Below are 16590 nucleotides of genomic sequence, written 5' to 3' on the forward strand. Positions count from 1 at the left end.
TTGTAAATGTCTATGTGTTTTGGTATACATGTTGTAGCGTTGACCGGGCATTGTACACAGCTTTAAATGACACAGGAATGCAAATAACTGGCTTTTCTGTCCCTTTTTCTGGAAGTTTATTTACACACAACAAGTCGTGAAATTACACAAAGCAAAAACCTAAACCAGAGAGCGCCCTCTCTGGCGAGCAGATTTTATTGATCTGCCTGCGTATGGGCTGCCAGCAGTGCTCCAACGGGGAGTCATGGTGGCCCTGCTACAGTACATGAACAACATTCGGAATGAGTGAAGCAGCATTGATTATAATCGGGGAACTGCTTGGTTTGCATGTTGAGTAATAACAATAGCCAACTGCTCACCGTCTAATAGCGAAGCTTTCTTCATTTATCACATAATATAGTACCCATACATGATATTCTTACTTCATTCTGATTTACAATGTACAATTGTTTGGCCCTTTGAAAAATCAGGGGGAAAAATATGATTGAATAACCTGATATAATGTCTTACAAAGGCTACACCATGTGAACATGGAGTTCAGCCATTGTACTTGAGGAACAAAGACCAGTCTTCGCACTTGGTGTATCTCAACATATGCATAAAATAACAAACCTGTGAAAATTTGAGCTCAATTGGTCATCGGAGTTGGGAGAAAATGATGAAAGAAAAAACACCCTTGTCGGACAAATCTGTGTGCTTTCAGATAGGAATAAAAGACTTCTTGCTAGAAGTCTTTTATTTTTTTAGTGCAGAGAAATTACCTCTTTCTCAAAAACTCTATTACTTCAGAGGTTGTCATTTCCCACAACGTTTTATACTATCAACAGCTCTCCAATGCTCATTACCAAGTCAGTTTTTAAGTTAATATTTGTTTTGAGTAATTACCAAACTTGTACTTCCCTTTAATACGCTGGACATTGCGTTATTGGGGAGGGCAGTAATATACACATTAAATGGCAATGAGGTAAATAGTGCAGAGCGTTCTATTTACCAAGGGAAAATGGAACGGCCCGGGGACCAAACGACTATCACACGGCCGCCGGGTTTCCTAGTAAAACTAAGCCATATCATGTGGCGCGCTCTAAACCAATGACAAGACAGAATTGTTGTAAGGGGTGCGTGTTAGAATGATAACTATGTACATAAATAACAGTGTGTAGGATTTATTCACAGCAGTTTATTGTGACACTTTGAACAATAAAACATTAATAAGATAAATTGATTGTTCCAATTCCAATTACTTCCATTTCTAATTATTTCCATTAGTAACTGACCACTGAAACATTCATTAAAATTACTCAAAAGCTTATGTCCAGAATAAGTATTTACATAAATACGTGTCCAGAGTAAGCCAATGAACTTGAGACCATAGAAGAAAAAACAAATTAAGTATAGAACAGCAACAAAGTTGCAATTTCAACATTTTCAGTTATTTTCTAAGCTGTTACCTGGTTACATGCATATAGACGTCCATATTGTTCACTGAAATTTGAATATCTTATTTGACAAAGGAGTATTTATTCCAGCAGCAAATGACAAACTTTACATTGACATCACGATTGAAGTGAAATTTGTGCAAAAAGTTTGCTTCTGGGGTCAAATCATTCTATAAAACAGTTTCATTGGGTCTATCCACACTGACAAACAATATTTCATACTGCAATTAATCATTTTGCTGACCAAAACAAAGAAATAGGGGACTTTTGGGACACTTGGTGGCAGCAGACTTACCCGGTAAAATCCATTGTTCTGGATAATGTGCGCGTGCTCAGAACTACGTAAACAATTGACATTACCTGGTAAGTCTGCTGCCACCTAGTGTTCCAAAGTCTCCTATTGCAAAAGATTATTTTGAGATTTATACTTTCAATTATCATTTGGGTATAAAAGGAAGGATATCTGTTTTACAAATTATTCATAGTTTTACCATGGAGGAAGGAATAGGAGCTCGAACGAAGGACATCAAAAGTCGAACGTGCGGTACCGCGGTCGTTTAACAACACCTCGTAATCACCCACATTCCTTATACAGACAATGGGCGACCTGGCGTATGTGAGTTTGCGCGTGCGCACTTGGTTCTTCACTCAACCATGGTGTCGTATGTCGTATGGATATAATACAGAAAAACAACTTTTTTGAGACCTGATAAAACTTGTGTACACTTGTGCTCACCAAATCGAAAAACACAATTGAATACCAACCACCCTCGTGTGCTTATACCCAAATTTTGAACCACAGCTAGTGACCGGAAAGTCACAAAAAATGAAAAAATATGCCATGATGTTTCAGTGAAACACCACAAATGGTAAATGAAAACGTGTGTATGTAATTGGACATTATTGAATTAATCAGCTACTAAAGTATCTGCTCCAGTTATTAAGCTGTTTCACTCTATTAAGAGATCCAAGATGATCAAATGTTTAAGTTTTCAAATTTCTTTGTTTTCACTTGGTCCATTTTGGCTATATCCCTTTTACATACTGTATAATGTATGTTTGTCACATTTATAATTTTAACCTTTGAATAAAAAAAACAAAAATGGGGGTATTCATGTGTTCACAATTGTAACACAATCTAAATGAACAAGTAAACCAGGGCAAAACAGTGATCACACACAGCTAAATTGGTTTGTAGCTCACAGATGCATTATACACTAAGTTGATACTGTCCTCCCCACAGTGAATGAAACAAGGTATGCCAGGAGCAACCTCGCTCCCAGGGGTGATCGATCTCACCGCGCCATTTTTTCCCAGCATACCATGCTCGATCATAACACCTGGAATTGGAAAACTTAAACGTGCTAGTACCTTTTAAATGAACCATTAATGAGCGTACATATTCATTATTCAATTTTTTCTACGCACGCACTCATGCCTTTCGTCTTAAAGAATGTTTTTGTTTTTGTTTTTAAACGCGGGCGTGATCAACGTACAAAACTATGCCCACACGCATCTAATGCATAACCAATTTCCTGTTCCTGAGCCAATCAGCGTTGTTTCCCATTACATCCCTCCCAGGGGTTGGTGACAAGAGGTATCAATACGGCGCGCTGCCCATGGTAGCGAGGCTGTACGAGAGGTATCGATACGGCGCGCTGCCCATGGTAGCGAGGCTGTACGAGAGGTATCGATACGGCGCGCTGCCCATGGTAGCGAGGCTGTACGAGAGGTATCGATACGGCGCGCTGCCCATGGTAGCGAGGCTGTACGAGAGGTATCGATACGGCGCGCTGCCCATGGTAGCGAGGCTGTACGAGAGGTATCGATACGGCGCGCTGCCCATGGTAGCGAGGCTGTACGAGAGGTATCGATACGGCGCGCTGCCCATGGTAGCGAGGCTGTACGAGAGGTATCGATACGGCGCGCTGCCCATGGTAGCGAGGCTGTACGAGAGGTATCGATACGGCGCGCTGCCCATGGTAGCGAGGCTGTACGAGAGGTATCGATACGGCGCGCTGCCCATGGTAGCGAGGCTGTGTGAGAGGTATCAATACGGCGCGCTGCCCATGGTAGCGAGGCTGTACGAGAGGTATCGATATGGCGCGCTGCCCATGGTAGCGAGGCTGTACGAGAGGTATCGATATGGCGCGCTGCCCATGGTAGCGAGGCTGTACGAGAGGTATCGATACGGCGCGCTGCCCATGGTAGCGAGGCTGTACGAGAGGTATCGATACGGCGCGCTGCCCATGGTAGCGAGGCTGTACGAGAGGTATCGATACGGCGCGCTGCCCATGGTAGCGAGGCTGTACGAGAGGTATCGATACGGCGCGCTGCCCATGGTAGCGAGGCTGTACGAGAGGTATCGATACGGCGCGCTGCCCATGGTAGCGAGGCTGTACGAGAGGTATCGATACGGCGCGCTGCCCATGGTAGCGAGGCTGTACGAGAGGTATCGATACGGCGCGCTGCCCATGGTAGCGAGGCTGTACGAGAGGTATCGATACGGCGCGCTGCCCATGGTAGCGAGGCTGTACGAGAGGTATCGATACGGCGCGCTGCCCATGGTAGCGAGGCTGTACGAGAGGTATCGATACGGCGCGCTGCCCATGGTAGCGAGGCTGTACGAGAGGTATCGATACGGCGCGCTGCCCATGGTAGCGAGGCTGTGTGAGAGGTATCAATACGGCGCGCTGCCCATGGTAGCGAGGCTGTACGAGAGGTATCGATACGGCGCGCTGCCCATGGTAGCGAGGCTGTGTGAGAGGTATCAATACGGCGCGCTGCCCATGGTAGCGAGGCTGTACGAGAGGTATCGATACGGCGCGCTGCCCATGGTAGCGAGGCTGTGTGAGAGGTATCAATACGGCGCGCTGCCCATGGTAGCGAGGCTGTACGAGAGGTATCGATACGGCGCGCTGCCCATGGTAGCGAGGCTGTACGAGAGGTATCGATACGGCGCGCTGCCCATGGTAGCGAGGCTGTGTGAGAGGTATCAATACGGCGCGCTGCCCATGGTAGCGAGGCTGTACGAGAGGTATCGATACGGCGCGCTGCCCATGGTAGCGAGGCTGTACGAGAGGTATCGATACGGCGCGCTGCCCATGGTAGCGAGGCTGTACGAGAGGTATCGATACGGCGCGCTGCCCATGGTAGCGAGGCTGTACGAGAGGTATCGATACGGCGCGCTGCCCATGGTAGCGAGGCTGTACGAGAGGTATCGATACGGCTCGCTGCCCATGGTAGCGAGGCTGTACGAGAGGTATCGATACGGCGCGCTGCCCATGGTAGCGAGGCTGTACGAGAGGTATCAATACGGCGCGCTGCCCATGGTAGCGAGGCTGTACGAGAGATATCGATACGGCGCGCTGCCCATGGTAGCGAGGCTGTACGAGAGGTATCGATACGGCGCGCTGCCCATGGTAGCGAGGCTGTACGAGAGGTATCGATACGGCGCGCTGCCCATGGTAGCGAGCCTGTGAGAGAGGTACGGTATCGATATAGCGCGCTGCCCATGGTAGCGAGGCTGTGCCAGGAGCTGATTTGTAATGTTCATTTTGAGTTGTAGATCCATTGTGTTTTAGCCACAAGGTGGATCCATTGGCCTTTTAATCATTGGTTGGTGGTGCAAGACTCCTTTTCACACAGTGATGTTATTGTTCCAGGTGACATGATTGATGACATCACTGCTTGGATCGGATTCCAGTCAAACAGTGACTCCTTCACACAGTGATGTCACTGTTCCAGGCGACAGGTGACATGATTGATGACATCACTGCTTGGGGTGGGCTCTTCAGTGACTCCTTCACACAGTGATGTCATTGTTCCAGGTGACATGACTGTTGACATCACTGCTTGGGGTGGGCTCTTCAGTGACTCCTTCACACAGTGATGTCATTGTTCCAGGTGACATGACTGTTGACATCACTGCTTGGGGTGGGCTCTTCAGTGACTCCTTCACACAGTGATGTCATTGTTCCAGGTGACATGACTGTTGACATCACTGCTTGGGGTGGGCTCTTCAGTGACTCCTTCACACAGTGATGTCATTGTTCCAGGTGACATGACTGTTGACATCACTGCTTGGAATGGATTCCAGTCAAACAGTGACTCCTTCACACAGTGATGTCATTGTTCCAGGTGATACAATTGTTGACAACACTTGTTTGCAGTGAAATGGTCCAATAAATGTTCTGTTCAGTTCAGAATCGCTTTGTTTTGATGTGCTTTGCAAAAATTGGTTCAGTCCAATGAAATATAAACATAAAGACGAGACTGAGTAGCGCAAACACACTAAGCATGCTCAGGATAACTACCCTTGTCCAGAACATGCCGTCTGTGATCTGATATAAAGAGCATAAGAACAATGTTATGGTTGAGCTTGTTATAAATCATACCTGTTTTATTGGCTGCATCCAATGATTTATAATGAATACTGTTATTCTGCTTGTTAAACATTCATCCATTTTTTTACAAATAATATTGTTATCTGACCAATGCACCATTTGCAAGTTAGATTTTATTACTGCCTGGTACAATGACTTGCTTAGTCACAAGTTACCACCTTAAGGTGACCTTATTTGAATTCTTTAGACTAATGAGACAGTTACATAAGAGGCAACAAAACTATACATGATTCTGAATGGATGTGTATGGCACAATAGTACCAGGGTTTGCTCATCTGGAGGTTGCTGTACAAAAGCTTGCCTCGGACCATGTGACATAGTAACTGTCTCTGAAGTCTGAAGATTTCAAATTTAAGCGTTAACTTATTGTGACTGTCGCACCAAACCTTAAAGGCAGTGGACACTATTGTTAATTACTCAAAATAGCATAAAACCTTACTTGGTAACGAGTAATGGGGAGAGGATGATAGTATAAAACATTGTGAGAAACAGCTCCCTCTGAAGTGAGAGTAATTCGAGAGTAATTTTCCACGAATTTGATTTCGAGATCTCAGATTTAGAATTTGAGGTCTCGAAATCAAGCATCTGAAAGCACACCACTTTGTGTGACAAGAGTGTTTTTTTCTTTAACTTGGACGACCAATTGAGCTCAAATTTTCACCGGTTTGTTATTGTATGCATATGTTGAGATACACCAAGTAAGAAGACTGCTCTTTGACAATTACCAATAGTGTCCAGTGTCTTTACTCAAAACCAACTCACAAATGGCTTATTAACACATTCCTGTAATGATTTAATATGAATTTAATTCACTGGCTTATCCCTAATTCAGTGCACATCGTTTTATTACTCACACGCACACCCTTTTTCATTCAGTATTCCTCAAATTAAGGCCCAGTCCCACTGCAGTGATAATGAGAGCGATAACGATAACGACGCAAAGAGAAGGCATTCAATTGGTTGAATTGCTCTGCACAGAATACGTCCACGCTTATTCAACCAATCGAGGGGGTGTATTCATAATGTTTCCGTTAATGAGGGGCCTATGTGACCGGGCCTTAAGTCTATACAGCAAAAATGAAGCTTGGTTAGTGTAAGAAGACTTGAGTTATATTACCCTGTTGTCAACTGGTTCTGGTTGAAGTCCTTCTTTGGGATAGATGATAAGAATGACTGTGATCAAAGAAGCCACAACAATCATCGCTATACCCCCAGACCTGTCAATAAACAATGCATTTTGTTACTTTCACTGTATTCCATTATCACAACTTATGTTAGAATTTTTTCTCAAGCAAAACCTACACAAGAAGAAAAAACTGATATCAATTTTATTGAACTACTTCAGGTGTTTTAATGGTTTGTATTGAACTACTTCAGGTGTTTTAATTGTTTCAGAAAATTTGCACAGAGCATTTATAATTACTAGAAAAATGCAGGTTTAAAAAGTGCTCATAAAACACACACGTGTACATGTACAATGTATCAGGCAAAGCCTATTCACCATTGCTCAATACAAGGGGCATTAGGAAATGTCAGTCATTAATTAGGGAATAACAGTGCGAGTACCCGGTCTTCACTGCGTGGTAATGACCGGGTTGGTGGCTGGCGCTTCCTCCGGCTAGGCTCGGTCCGTTAACAGCGCCCGCCACCAACCAAGGTCATTACCACGCAATGAAGACCGGGTACGAACACTGTTATTCCCATTAATAAATACCCTTTTAAGCGAATTAAACGGCTAAAATTGTCCAAATTTTGTGACTTTTCTCTCAGCGGTACTTCCAAACATGTTCAGGGGCCATATTTGAGCTTTTGATGGTTCCCATCTCTTTCGTGCGTCAATCACATTACTGATCTTTGAGACCAGTGACTCTTTTAAATAATGATCTGTTCAGCCCCTTCACTGGGACCAAAGGAGGCAAATGATTGGACGATAGCTGTTCCTTGTGCATTAAAAAGCGCATGAGCTCGGCGTCAGTTTATACGCGTGCACATGTTACACGCGCGCACTCAAAATTAATAAATTTTCAGCGCGCGTACGCGTAAGTGCGCGATGTTGCAATGAAACTAACAGGGATATAAATAAACGTGCAATACAGTGCAACGCGCAAGGTTTACACAATGTATGCTGATTTAGTGGCCACTTATTCGCTATTTTCCAAAGCCGGTCTTTATACCACCGTTAACACTCCCACACGTGACCGGGTTTTGACCAATCAGAGACTTGAAACCGTCCAAGGTATTTATTAATGCTCAATACAAGGGGCATCAGGCAATGTCAGTCATTAATGCTCAATACAAGGGGCATCAGGCAATGTCAGTCATTAATGCTCAGTATGAGAGACATCAGGCAATGTCATTCATTAGTGCTCAATACAAGGGGCATCAGGCAATGTCAGTCATTAATGCTCAGTATGAGAGACATCAGGCAATGTCATTCATTAGTGCTCAATACAAGGGGCATCAGGCAATGTCAGTCATTAATGCTCAGTATGAGAGACATCAGGCAATCTCAGTCATTAATGCTCAGTATGAGAGACATCAGGCAATGTCAGTCATTAGTGCTCAATACAAGGGGCATTAGGCAATGTCAGTCATTAATGCTCAGTATGAGAGACATCAGGCAATGTCAGTCATTAATGCTCAGTATGAAAGACATCAGGCAATGTCAGTCATTAATGCTCAGTATGAGAGACATCAGGCAACGTCAGTCATTAATGCTCAGTATGAGAGACATCAGGCAATGTCAGTCATTAGTGCTCAGTATGAGAGACATCAGGCAATGTCAGTCATTAGTGCTCAGTATGAGAGACATCAGGCAACGTCAGTCATTAATGCTCAGTATGAAAGACATCAGGCAATGTCAGTCATTAGTGCTCAGTAAGAGACATCAGGCAACGTCAGTCATTAGTGCTCAGTATGAGAGACATCAGGCAACGTCAGTTATTAGTGCTCAGTATGAGAGACATCAGGCAACGTCAGTCATTAGTGCTCAGTATGAGAGACATCAGGCAATGTCAGTCATTAATGCTCAGTATGAGAGACATCAGGCAACGTCAGTTATTAGTGCTCAGTATGAGAGACATCAGGCAACGTCAGTTATTAGTGCTCAGTATGAGAGACATCAGGCAATGTCAGTCATGAATGCTCAGTATGAGAGACATCAGGCAATGTCAGTCATTAATGCTCAGTATGAGAGACATCAGGCAATGTTATACTTCAGTAACAAACTGTGAAGTTTGATTGGTCCAGAACCAATCAAGTGACGTGCAACAAAAACGCATGTACCACGTCTGCACAGTGCAGCGGGTAACATGAGTTTCGTTAACCGGTGTATATTACCTTGATCGTTCCCACCATTGGTCAATTTCTAGCGCTTAGGCATAAAAAGAACATTGTTATGTTGGCGTAATGGGCCCCCAAAATAAGGTAGGTAGGGTTTTTCCCATCCCAGCAACGAATAGTATACACGATAACAAAAGAAAACAAGGCTACACACAACAAATAGTGTAATTTTAACTCTTGATGACATTTATTTTATTTTTATTTCTTAAATAGATTTTAATCATTAAATTTCTTCCCTTGAAAAAATAAAAATACCCAGGGTCTGCCGTATTTTTAGGGTAGGTCTGGTTAAGCCAACATATATTGGGTTTTTTTATGCCTTCGTACAAAACTGTTGCAGGTTCGAGGGAAATGAAGAATTGTTTCTTATGAACAACTGTTCATCTGCTTATTAAAATATGAATACTCATCAAAAATAATGTTTGAAGATGGCAACAGAATTTTGAGAAGAGGAATAATCATGTTACAAGGTATAACAAAATAATTGTTGCACGCTGGGATAGGGGTCCACTCTGGGTTTTGTACGCCCTCGGGGGAAATGGCACCCAGCGAAGCCAAGAGTGCCATTTCCCCCTTTGGTGTACAAAACACCATGGACCCTGTCACAGCGTAAAACACTTGTATAATGTCAGTCAAGTCAACAGAGTTTAATACAAGGGCCATTAGGTAATGCCAGTCAAGAGTTCAATACAAGGGGCATTAGGCAATGCCAGTCATTAGCAGTCCAGTGCTCAGTATGAGAGACATCAGTCAATGCTAGTCAACAGGGTTCAATATTAGAGACATCAGGCAATGCTAGTCAACAGGGTTCAATATTAGAGACATCAGGCAATGCTAGTCAACAGGGTTCAATATTAGAGACATCAGTCAATGCTAGTCAATAGGGTTCAATATTAGAGACATCAGTCAATGCTAGTCAACAGAGTTCAATATTAGAGACATCAGTCAATGCTAGTCAACAGGGTTCAATATTAGAGTCATCAGTCAATGCTAGTCAAACAGGGTTCAATATTAGAGTCATCAGTCACTGCTAGTCAACAGGGTTCAATATTAGAGTCATCAGTCAATGCTAGTCAACAGGGTTCAATATTAGAGACATCAGGCAATGCTAGTCAACGGGGTTCAATATTAGAGACATCTCTCAATGCTAGTCAACAGGGTTCAATATTAGAGACATCAGTCAATGCTAGTCAACAGGGTTCAATATTAGAGACATCAGTCAATGCTAGTCAACAGGGTTCAATATTAGAGACATCAGTCAATGCTAGTCAACAGGGTTCAATATTAGAGACATCAGGCAATGCTAGTCAACAGGGTTCAATATTAGAGACATCAGGCAATGCTAGTCAACGGGGTTCAATATTAGAGACATCAGGCAATGCTAGTCAACAGGGTTCAATATTAGAGGCATCAGTCAATGCTAGTCAACAGGGTTCAATATTAGAGACATCAGTCAATGCTAGTCAACAGGGTTCAATATTAGAGACATCAGGCAATGCTAGTCAAACAGGGTTCAATATTAGAGACATCAGTCAATGCTAGTCAATAGGGTTCAATATTTGAGACATCAGTCAATGCTAGTCAACAGAGTTCAATATTAGAGACATCAGTCAATGCTAGTCAACAGGGTTCAATATTAGAGACATCAGTCAATGCTAGTCAATAGGGTTCAATATTAGAGACATCAGTCAATGCTAGTCAACAGAGTTCAATATTAGAGGCATCAGTCAATGCTAGTCAACAGGGTTCAATATTAGAGACATCAGTCAATGCTAGTCAACAGGGTTCAATATTAGAGACATCAGGCAATGCTAGTCAAACAGGGTTCAATATTAGAGACATCAGGCAATGCTAGTCAACAGGGTTCAATATTAGAGACATCAGTCAATGCTAGTCAACAGGGTTCAATATTAGAGACATCAGTCAATGCTAGTCAACAGGGTTCAATATTAGAGACATCAGGCAATGCTAGTCAACAGGGTTCAATATTAGAGACATCAGGCAATGCTAGTCAACGGGGTTCAATATTAGAGACATCAGTCAATGCTAGTCAACAGGGTTCAATATTAGAGGCATCAGTCAATGCTAGTCAACAGGGTTCAATATTAGAGACATCAGTCAATGCTAGTCAACAGGGTTCAATATTAGAGACATCAGGCAATGCTAGTCAAACAGGGTTCAATATTAGAGACATCAGTCAATGCTAGTCAATAGGGTTCAATATTTGAGACATCAGTCAATGCTAGTCAACAGAGTTCAATATTAGAGACATCAGTCAATGCTAGTCAACGGGGTTCAATATTAGAGACATCAGGCAATGCTAGTCAACAGGGTTCAATATTAGAGATATCAGGCAATGCTAGTCAACGGGGTTCAATATTAGAGACATCAGGCAATGCTAGTCAACAGGGTTCAATATTAGAGACATCAGGCAATGCTAGTCAACAGGGTTCAATATTAGAGACATCAGGCAATGCTAGTCAACAGGGTTCAATATTAGAGACATCAGGCAATGCTAGTCAACAGGGTTCAATATTAGAGACATCAGGCAATGCTAGTCAAACAGGGTTCAATATTAGAGACATCAGGCAATGCTAGTCAACAGGGTTCAATATTAGAGACATCGGTCAATGCTAGTCAAACAGGGTTCAATATTAGAGTCATCAGTCAATGCTAGTCAACAGGGTTCAATATTAGAGACATCAGGCAATGCTAGTCAACAGGGTTCAATATTAGAGATATCAGGCAATGCTAGTCAACGGGGTTCAATATTAGAGACATCAGGCAATGCTAGTCAACAGGGTTCAATATTAGAGACATCAGGCAATGCTAGTCAACAGGGTTCAATATTAGAGACATCAGGCAATGCTAGTCAACAGGGTTCAATATTAGAGACATCAGGCAATGCTAGTCAACAGGGTTCAATATTAGAGACATCAGGCAATGCTAGTCAAACAGGGTTCAATATTAGAGACATCAGGCAATGCTAGTCAACAGGGTTCAATATTAGAGACATCAGTCAATGCTAGTCAAACAGGGTTCAATATTAGAGTCATCAGTCAATGCTAGTCAACAGGGTTCAATATTAGAGACATCAGTCAATGCTAGTCAACAGGGTTCAATATTAGAGGCATCAGTCAATGCTAGTCAACAGGGTTCAATATTAGAGACATCAGTCAATGCTAGTCAATAGGGTTCAATATTAGAGACATCAGGCAATGCTAGTCAAACAGGGTTCAATATTAGAGACATCAGGCAATGCTAGTCAACAGGGTTCAATATTAGAGACATCAGGCAATGCTAGTCAACAGGGTTCAATATTAGAGACATCAGGCAATGCTAGTCAACAGGGTTCAATATTAGAGACATCAGGCAATGCTAGTCAAACAGGGTTCAATATTAGAGACATCAGGCAATGCTAGTCAACAGGGTTCAATATTAGAGACATCGGTCAATGCTAGTCAACAGGGTTCAATATTAGAGACATCAGTCAATGCTAGTCAAACAGGGTTCAATATTAGAGACATCAGGCAATGCTAGTCAACGGGGTTCAATATTAGAGACATCAGTCAATGCTAGTCAACAGGGTTCAATATTAGAGGCATCAGTCAATGCTAGTCAAACAGGGTTCAATATTAGAGATATCAGGCAATGCTAGTCAACGGGGTTCAATATTAGAGTCATCAGTCAATGCTAGTCAACAGGGTTCAATATTAGAGATATCAGGCAATGCTAGTCAACGGGGTTCAATATTAGAGTCATCAGTCAATGCTAGTCAACAGGGTTCAATATTAGAGACATCAGGCAATGCTAGTCAACAGGGTTCAATATTAGAGACATCAGTCAATGCTAGTCAAACAGGGTTCAATATTAGAGTCATCAGTCAATGCTAGTCAACAGGGTTCAATATTAGAGACATCAGTCAATGCTAGTCAACAGGGTTCAATATTAGAGGCATCAGTCAATGCTAGTCAACAGGGTTCAATATTAGAGACATCAGTCAATGCTAGTCAACGGGGTTCAATGTTAGAGACATCAGGCAATGTCACTATCAGTCACTTGTTAGTATCATTACTTACTTTGCAGCGCCTTTTGCTCTGGATAGAATGATGCATAATAACAATGAGAGTCCCCATATGATGCTTAATACAAAAAGACCAACACCAATGCCAAACACCAGTGCCATCATCAAGTCTCAATCAGTGTTAGTCCGACTCTGCAACAAAAACATCAAATTGGACAACATTCACATTGTTACAAGAATTTAACAAATCAACTTAAAAACAAGTAACTCCTTCAACTTCAGCACCCAATGTACAGTAATAGAAAATGAAGGAGAAGCAACTTTTTAGGGGAAGTGGTGGCTCTCTGGTCGGGGGGGGGGGGGACACGAGACTTTGTACCGGGTGGCTTTTAGAAGGGGCGACTTTGTATGTTTAGTGAGGAGTTTGTATATTAAGGGGAGCTAGGCCGCACGCCGGGACCCATCTTTTGTACAGCCAAGTGATAAAGCATGTACAGGCAGCTTTCCCATGAGCGGGTCAGTAAACCAGATAAATGTGATCACAAACCTCTTAGCTTGACCTGTTAGCCCTGGCGGCCTTACACTTTCGTATTATACTACAGTGACGTCCTGGATATCAGGGTCCATTTCTGGGGCGGAAAATTTTCAAAACTCCATAACTCAAATCTTACCTGCAAGAAACCACTAATTTCAACAGATTCACATTCCATGGCAGCATATATTTTTCTGCGGTGGGTTTTGATCGTCGTATATTCTTCACAAATCCGTCATTTTTATGAAATAATGCAGCTCCCAACGTTAAGGAATTCACATTTTTTTTCGTACTCTCACAGTCTGCCGTGTGTACGCAAGACGCAAGACGCGCTTTCTAGCGTTGCGTTTGCGTGTTAACGCTGTGCAGTCAAGATACGGTGACCAAGAATTCATGCGTCTTGCATCTTGCGTCTTGCACGCGAATGTATACGCGTACGCACGGCAACAGACAACACTGTGAGAAAACGATCAAAACGGGAACTTTTTAACGTTGGGAGCTGCATTATTTCACGAAAATTATGGATTTGTGAAGAATATATGGCGACTAAAACCCACCGCAGAAAAACGTATGCCGCCATAGAATGTGAATCTGTTGAAATTAGTGGCTTGTTGCAGGTAAGATTTGAGTTATGAAGCTTTGAAAATTTTCCGCCCCAGAAGCGGGCCTTACTAATTAGGACTCTGTATCTGTGTACAGAGAAAGAGTCCTATATATAGGGCTACCAGACCTGTGTGCTTTTGACACTTCAACACTTTTTAAACCCCTTATTGCAGTAAATAAATTCACTTACTCCAAATAACTTTGTTTACAAAGCGACTATTGCATGTTCGCAGCCTTGCTCCACCCGCTCAGTTAACATCGCATAAAAGTTATTCGGAGAATTAAGTGAACAATTTTTACTGTAGGCCTAAATATCTTTTTTTAGAGTTATTTATCTAAGCATCCATGAAGCACACTTGTAGTCAAGCTAAGAGTTGTGATCACATTTATCTGGTTTATACCGCCGCCCTGCCCGTAGGGAAGTCGCCTTCAAATGCTATCAGTTAATACAGACGAGTCTTAGATGAGTCTTGACATGTGGCCAAGGAGTCAATAGTGGCCATAAAAGTGGGGCTACATCATCCTGCAGATAAGGAGCCTGGTGGAATACATCACTTGTGGAATAACAAACAAATTTTCCTTATTAAAACAAAGATTTCTAGGTAGAAGGTGTGTACAATGGGATAACAGCTCTGTCAAATAAGGAGACTTCATTTCAACTGGTCCCATTTGTTTTGAGTTTTTCCTGTTTTCGAGGCAAACAAGAAAGTATGGTTTCCCGGTGAAGCCATACCGTATGTGGAAGAAACATCTGCAGTGATTACAAGTGTTCTGTGAGACTTTGTGTATACATGATTATACACCAAGCAGTTGTCTTCATTTTATTCAAAATATTTGTTTGTTTCATTTTAAAAATTACCATGGTAATTTGCAAAGTATAAATAAAACAAATTAAAAATTAAATAAAAAGTGTAAATAATTATTGGCTTTCAAATCTGATTTTTAATAAACTAAACTTGCTAAAATTACAACCAGTCAGATCATGAGATATATCAGAGTCTAACTAGTAAGGAACTCTAATCTGGATAAAGTCTAACCCTATCTAATAATAATATTAAATAAAGTCCAAGTCTAACTCTATAATTTTAAAACTAATGACTAATCAACGGTACGGTACGGAAGAAACACCTTTTTATTATACTTGACCTATCCCATCCTGCATACTAAAGCCATTGATATAAAATAGAACACATTGTGCCATCTAAAATACTATTAATAGGATCCCTATTAATATCATTACTATTGAAAACATGGAGGTAGAAATAACGGAACACTTACCAGCCTTTTTGCTTTTCGTTGTTTACATTTTCATCGACCTCTCATTTTGGAATTTGGATCGCAATCATAATCTGCTGCTATAGCGCCACCAACTGGTGAAAGGTTGCCATTCTCTTATAAAACATTAAAAGTGATCGCATGAGCAAAAGAAAGTAAATCATCCTCATCTTAATATATTGTTTAATACTTCATATTAGTCGACTTCTCGTACTTAGAATCAAGTCGTCAATAATTTCCCTCTTCATTGTTATGTCTGACGCTTCCAAAGTGGTTTGCGATTGATGCATGAGTTGTTCATCATAGGCCTAGGACTCCCCCTACGCGCCGAAAAGGCGCAAGATGCGGAACTCGGACTGAAATCGTCATCATCATCATCTTCCTATACAGTGCAGAAACCTCCTCTGGAGTATATTCGCACATTGGTTAAGGTGCAAACTAGCAGGTGCAGACATAAACTCAAAGCATAAAAAGATACGCTTACTGTGCAAGTAAAAGCATTTAAGCATTTTGTGTGGGGGGGGGATGGATGGGTAGTTAACTTGCTTGGGCATTGAATTCCACAGGCGGATGGTGTCTGGGAAGAAGGAGCCTTTCATTTTTGCCATCTGTCTTTAAGACTAATTATTCGCATTGAGCAAATCATTAGTATAGTCACGTTACACTAACGATCTGCATAAAGTATATCATTATTTTAATTGAAACGTTTGTTTCACGTCCAATTTCATACTTTAGCACCCGATGATGACACCAACTACGTACAACACCAAAGGAACTATAAGGGTATTATTTGGGAAGGCTATTTATTTTTTATATTTTTTTTTATAAGATAAAACCGCAGTATTTAAAATTCAATTTTTTATTGGAAACTCTTAGATATTTGGGTTCAAACCCGACCCGTATTCGTCATGATGTTTTGGGCTGCCATGATTATGGGGGAAGGGCCCTCATTCTCCCTTCTTGACGCTAAAC

General features: G+C 42.0%; 1 protein-coding gene across 1 annotated transcript; it reads right to left on the bottom strand.

The window, feature by feature from the left end:
• Positions 1 to 4889: 4889 nt before the first annotated feature.
• Positions 4890 to 15677, bottom strand: LOC139951406 (transmembrane protein 218-like). Its single transcript, XM_071950287.1, has 4 exons — positions 15622 to 15677; positions 13264 to 13400; positions 6960 to 7059; positions 4890 to 5779 (listed from the first exon to the last, which is right to left on the bottom strand). The coding sequence occupies exons 2-4, from the start codon at positions 13371 to 13373 to the stop codon at positions 5639 to 5641; spliced, it is 351 nt and encodes a 116-aa protein (XP_071806388.1). The 5' UTR covers positions 13374 to 13400; positions 15622 to 15677; the 3' UTR covers positions 4890 to 5638.
• Between the last annotated feature and the right edge of the window lie 913 nt (positions 15678 to 16590).

This window comes from Asterias amurensis, chromosome 19 (genome assembly GCF_032118995.1).
Source record: "Asterias amurensis chromosome 19, ASM3211899v1".
Taxonomy (NCBI): Eukaryota; Metazoa; Echinodermata; class Asteroidea; order Forcipulatida; family Asteriidae; genus Asterias; species Asterias amurensis.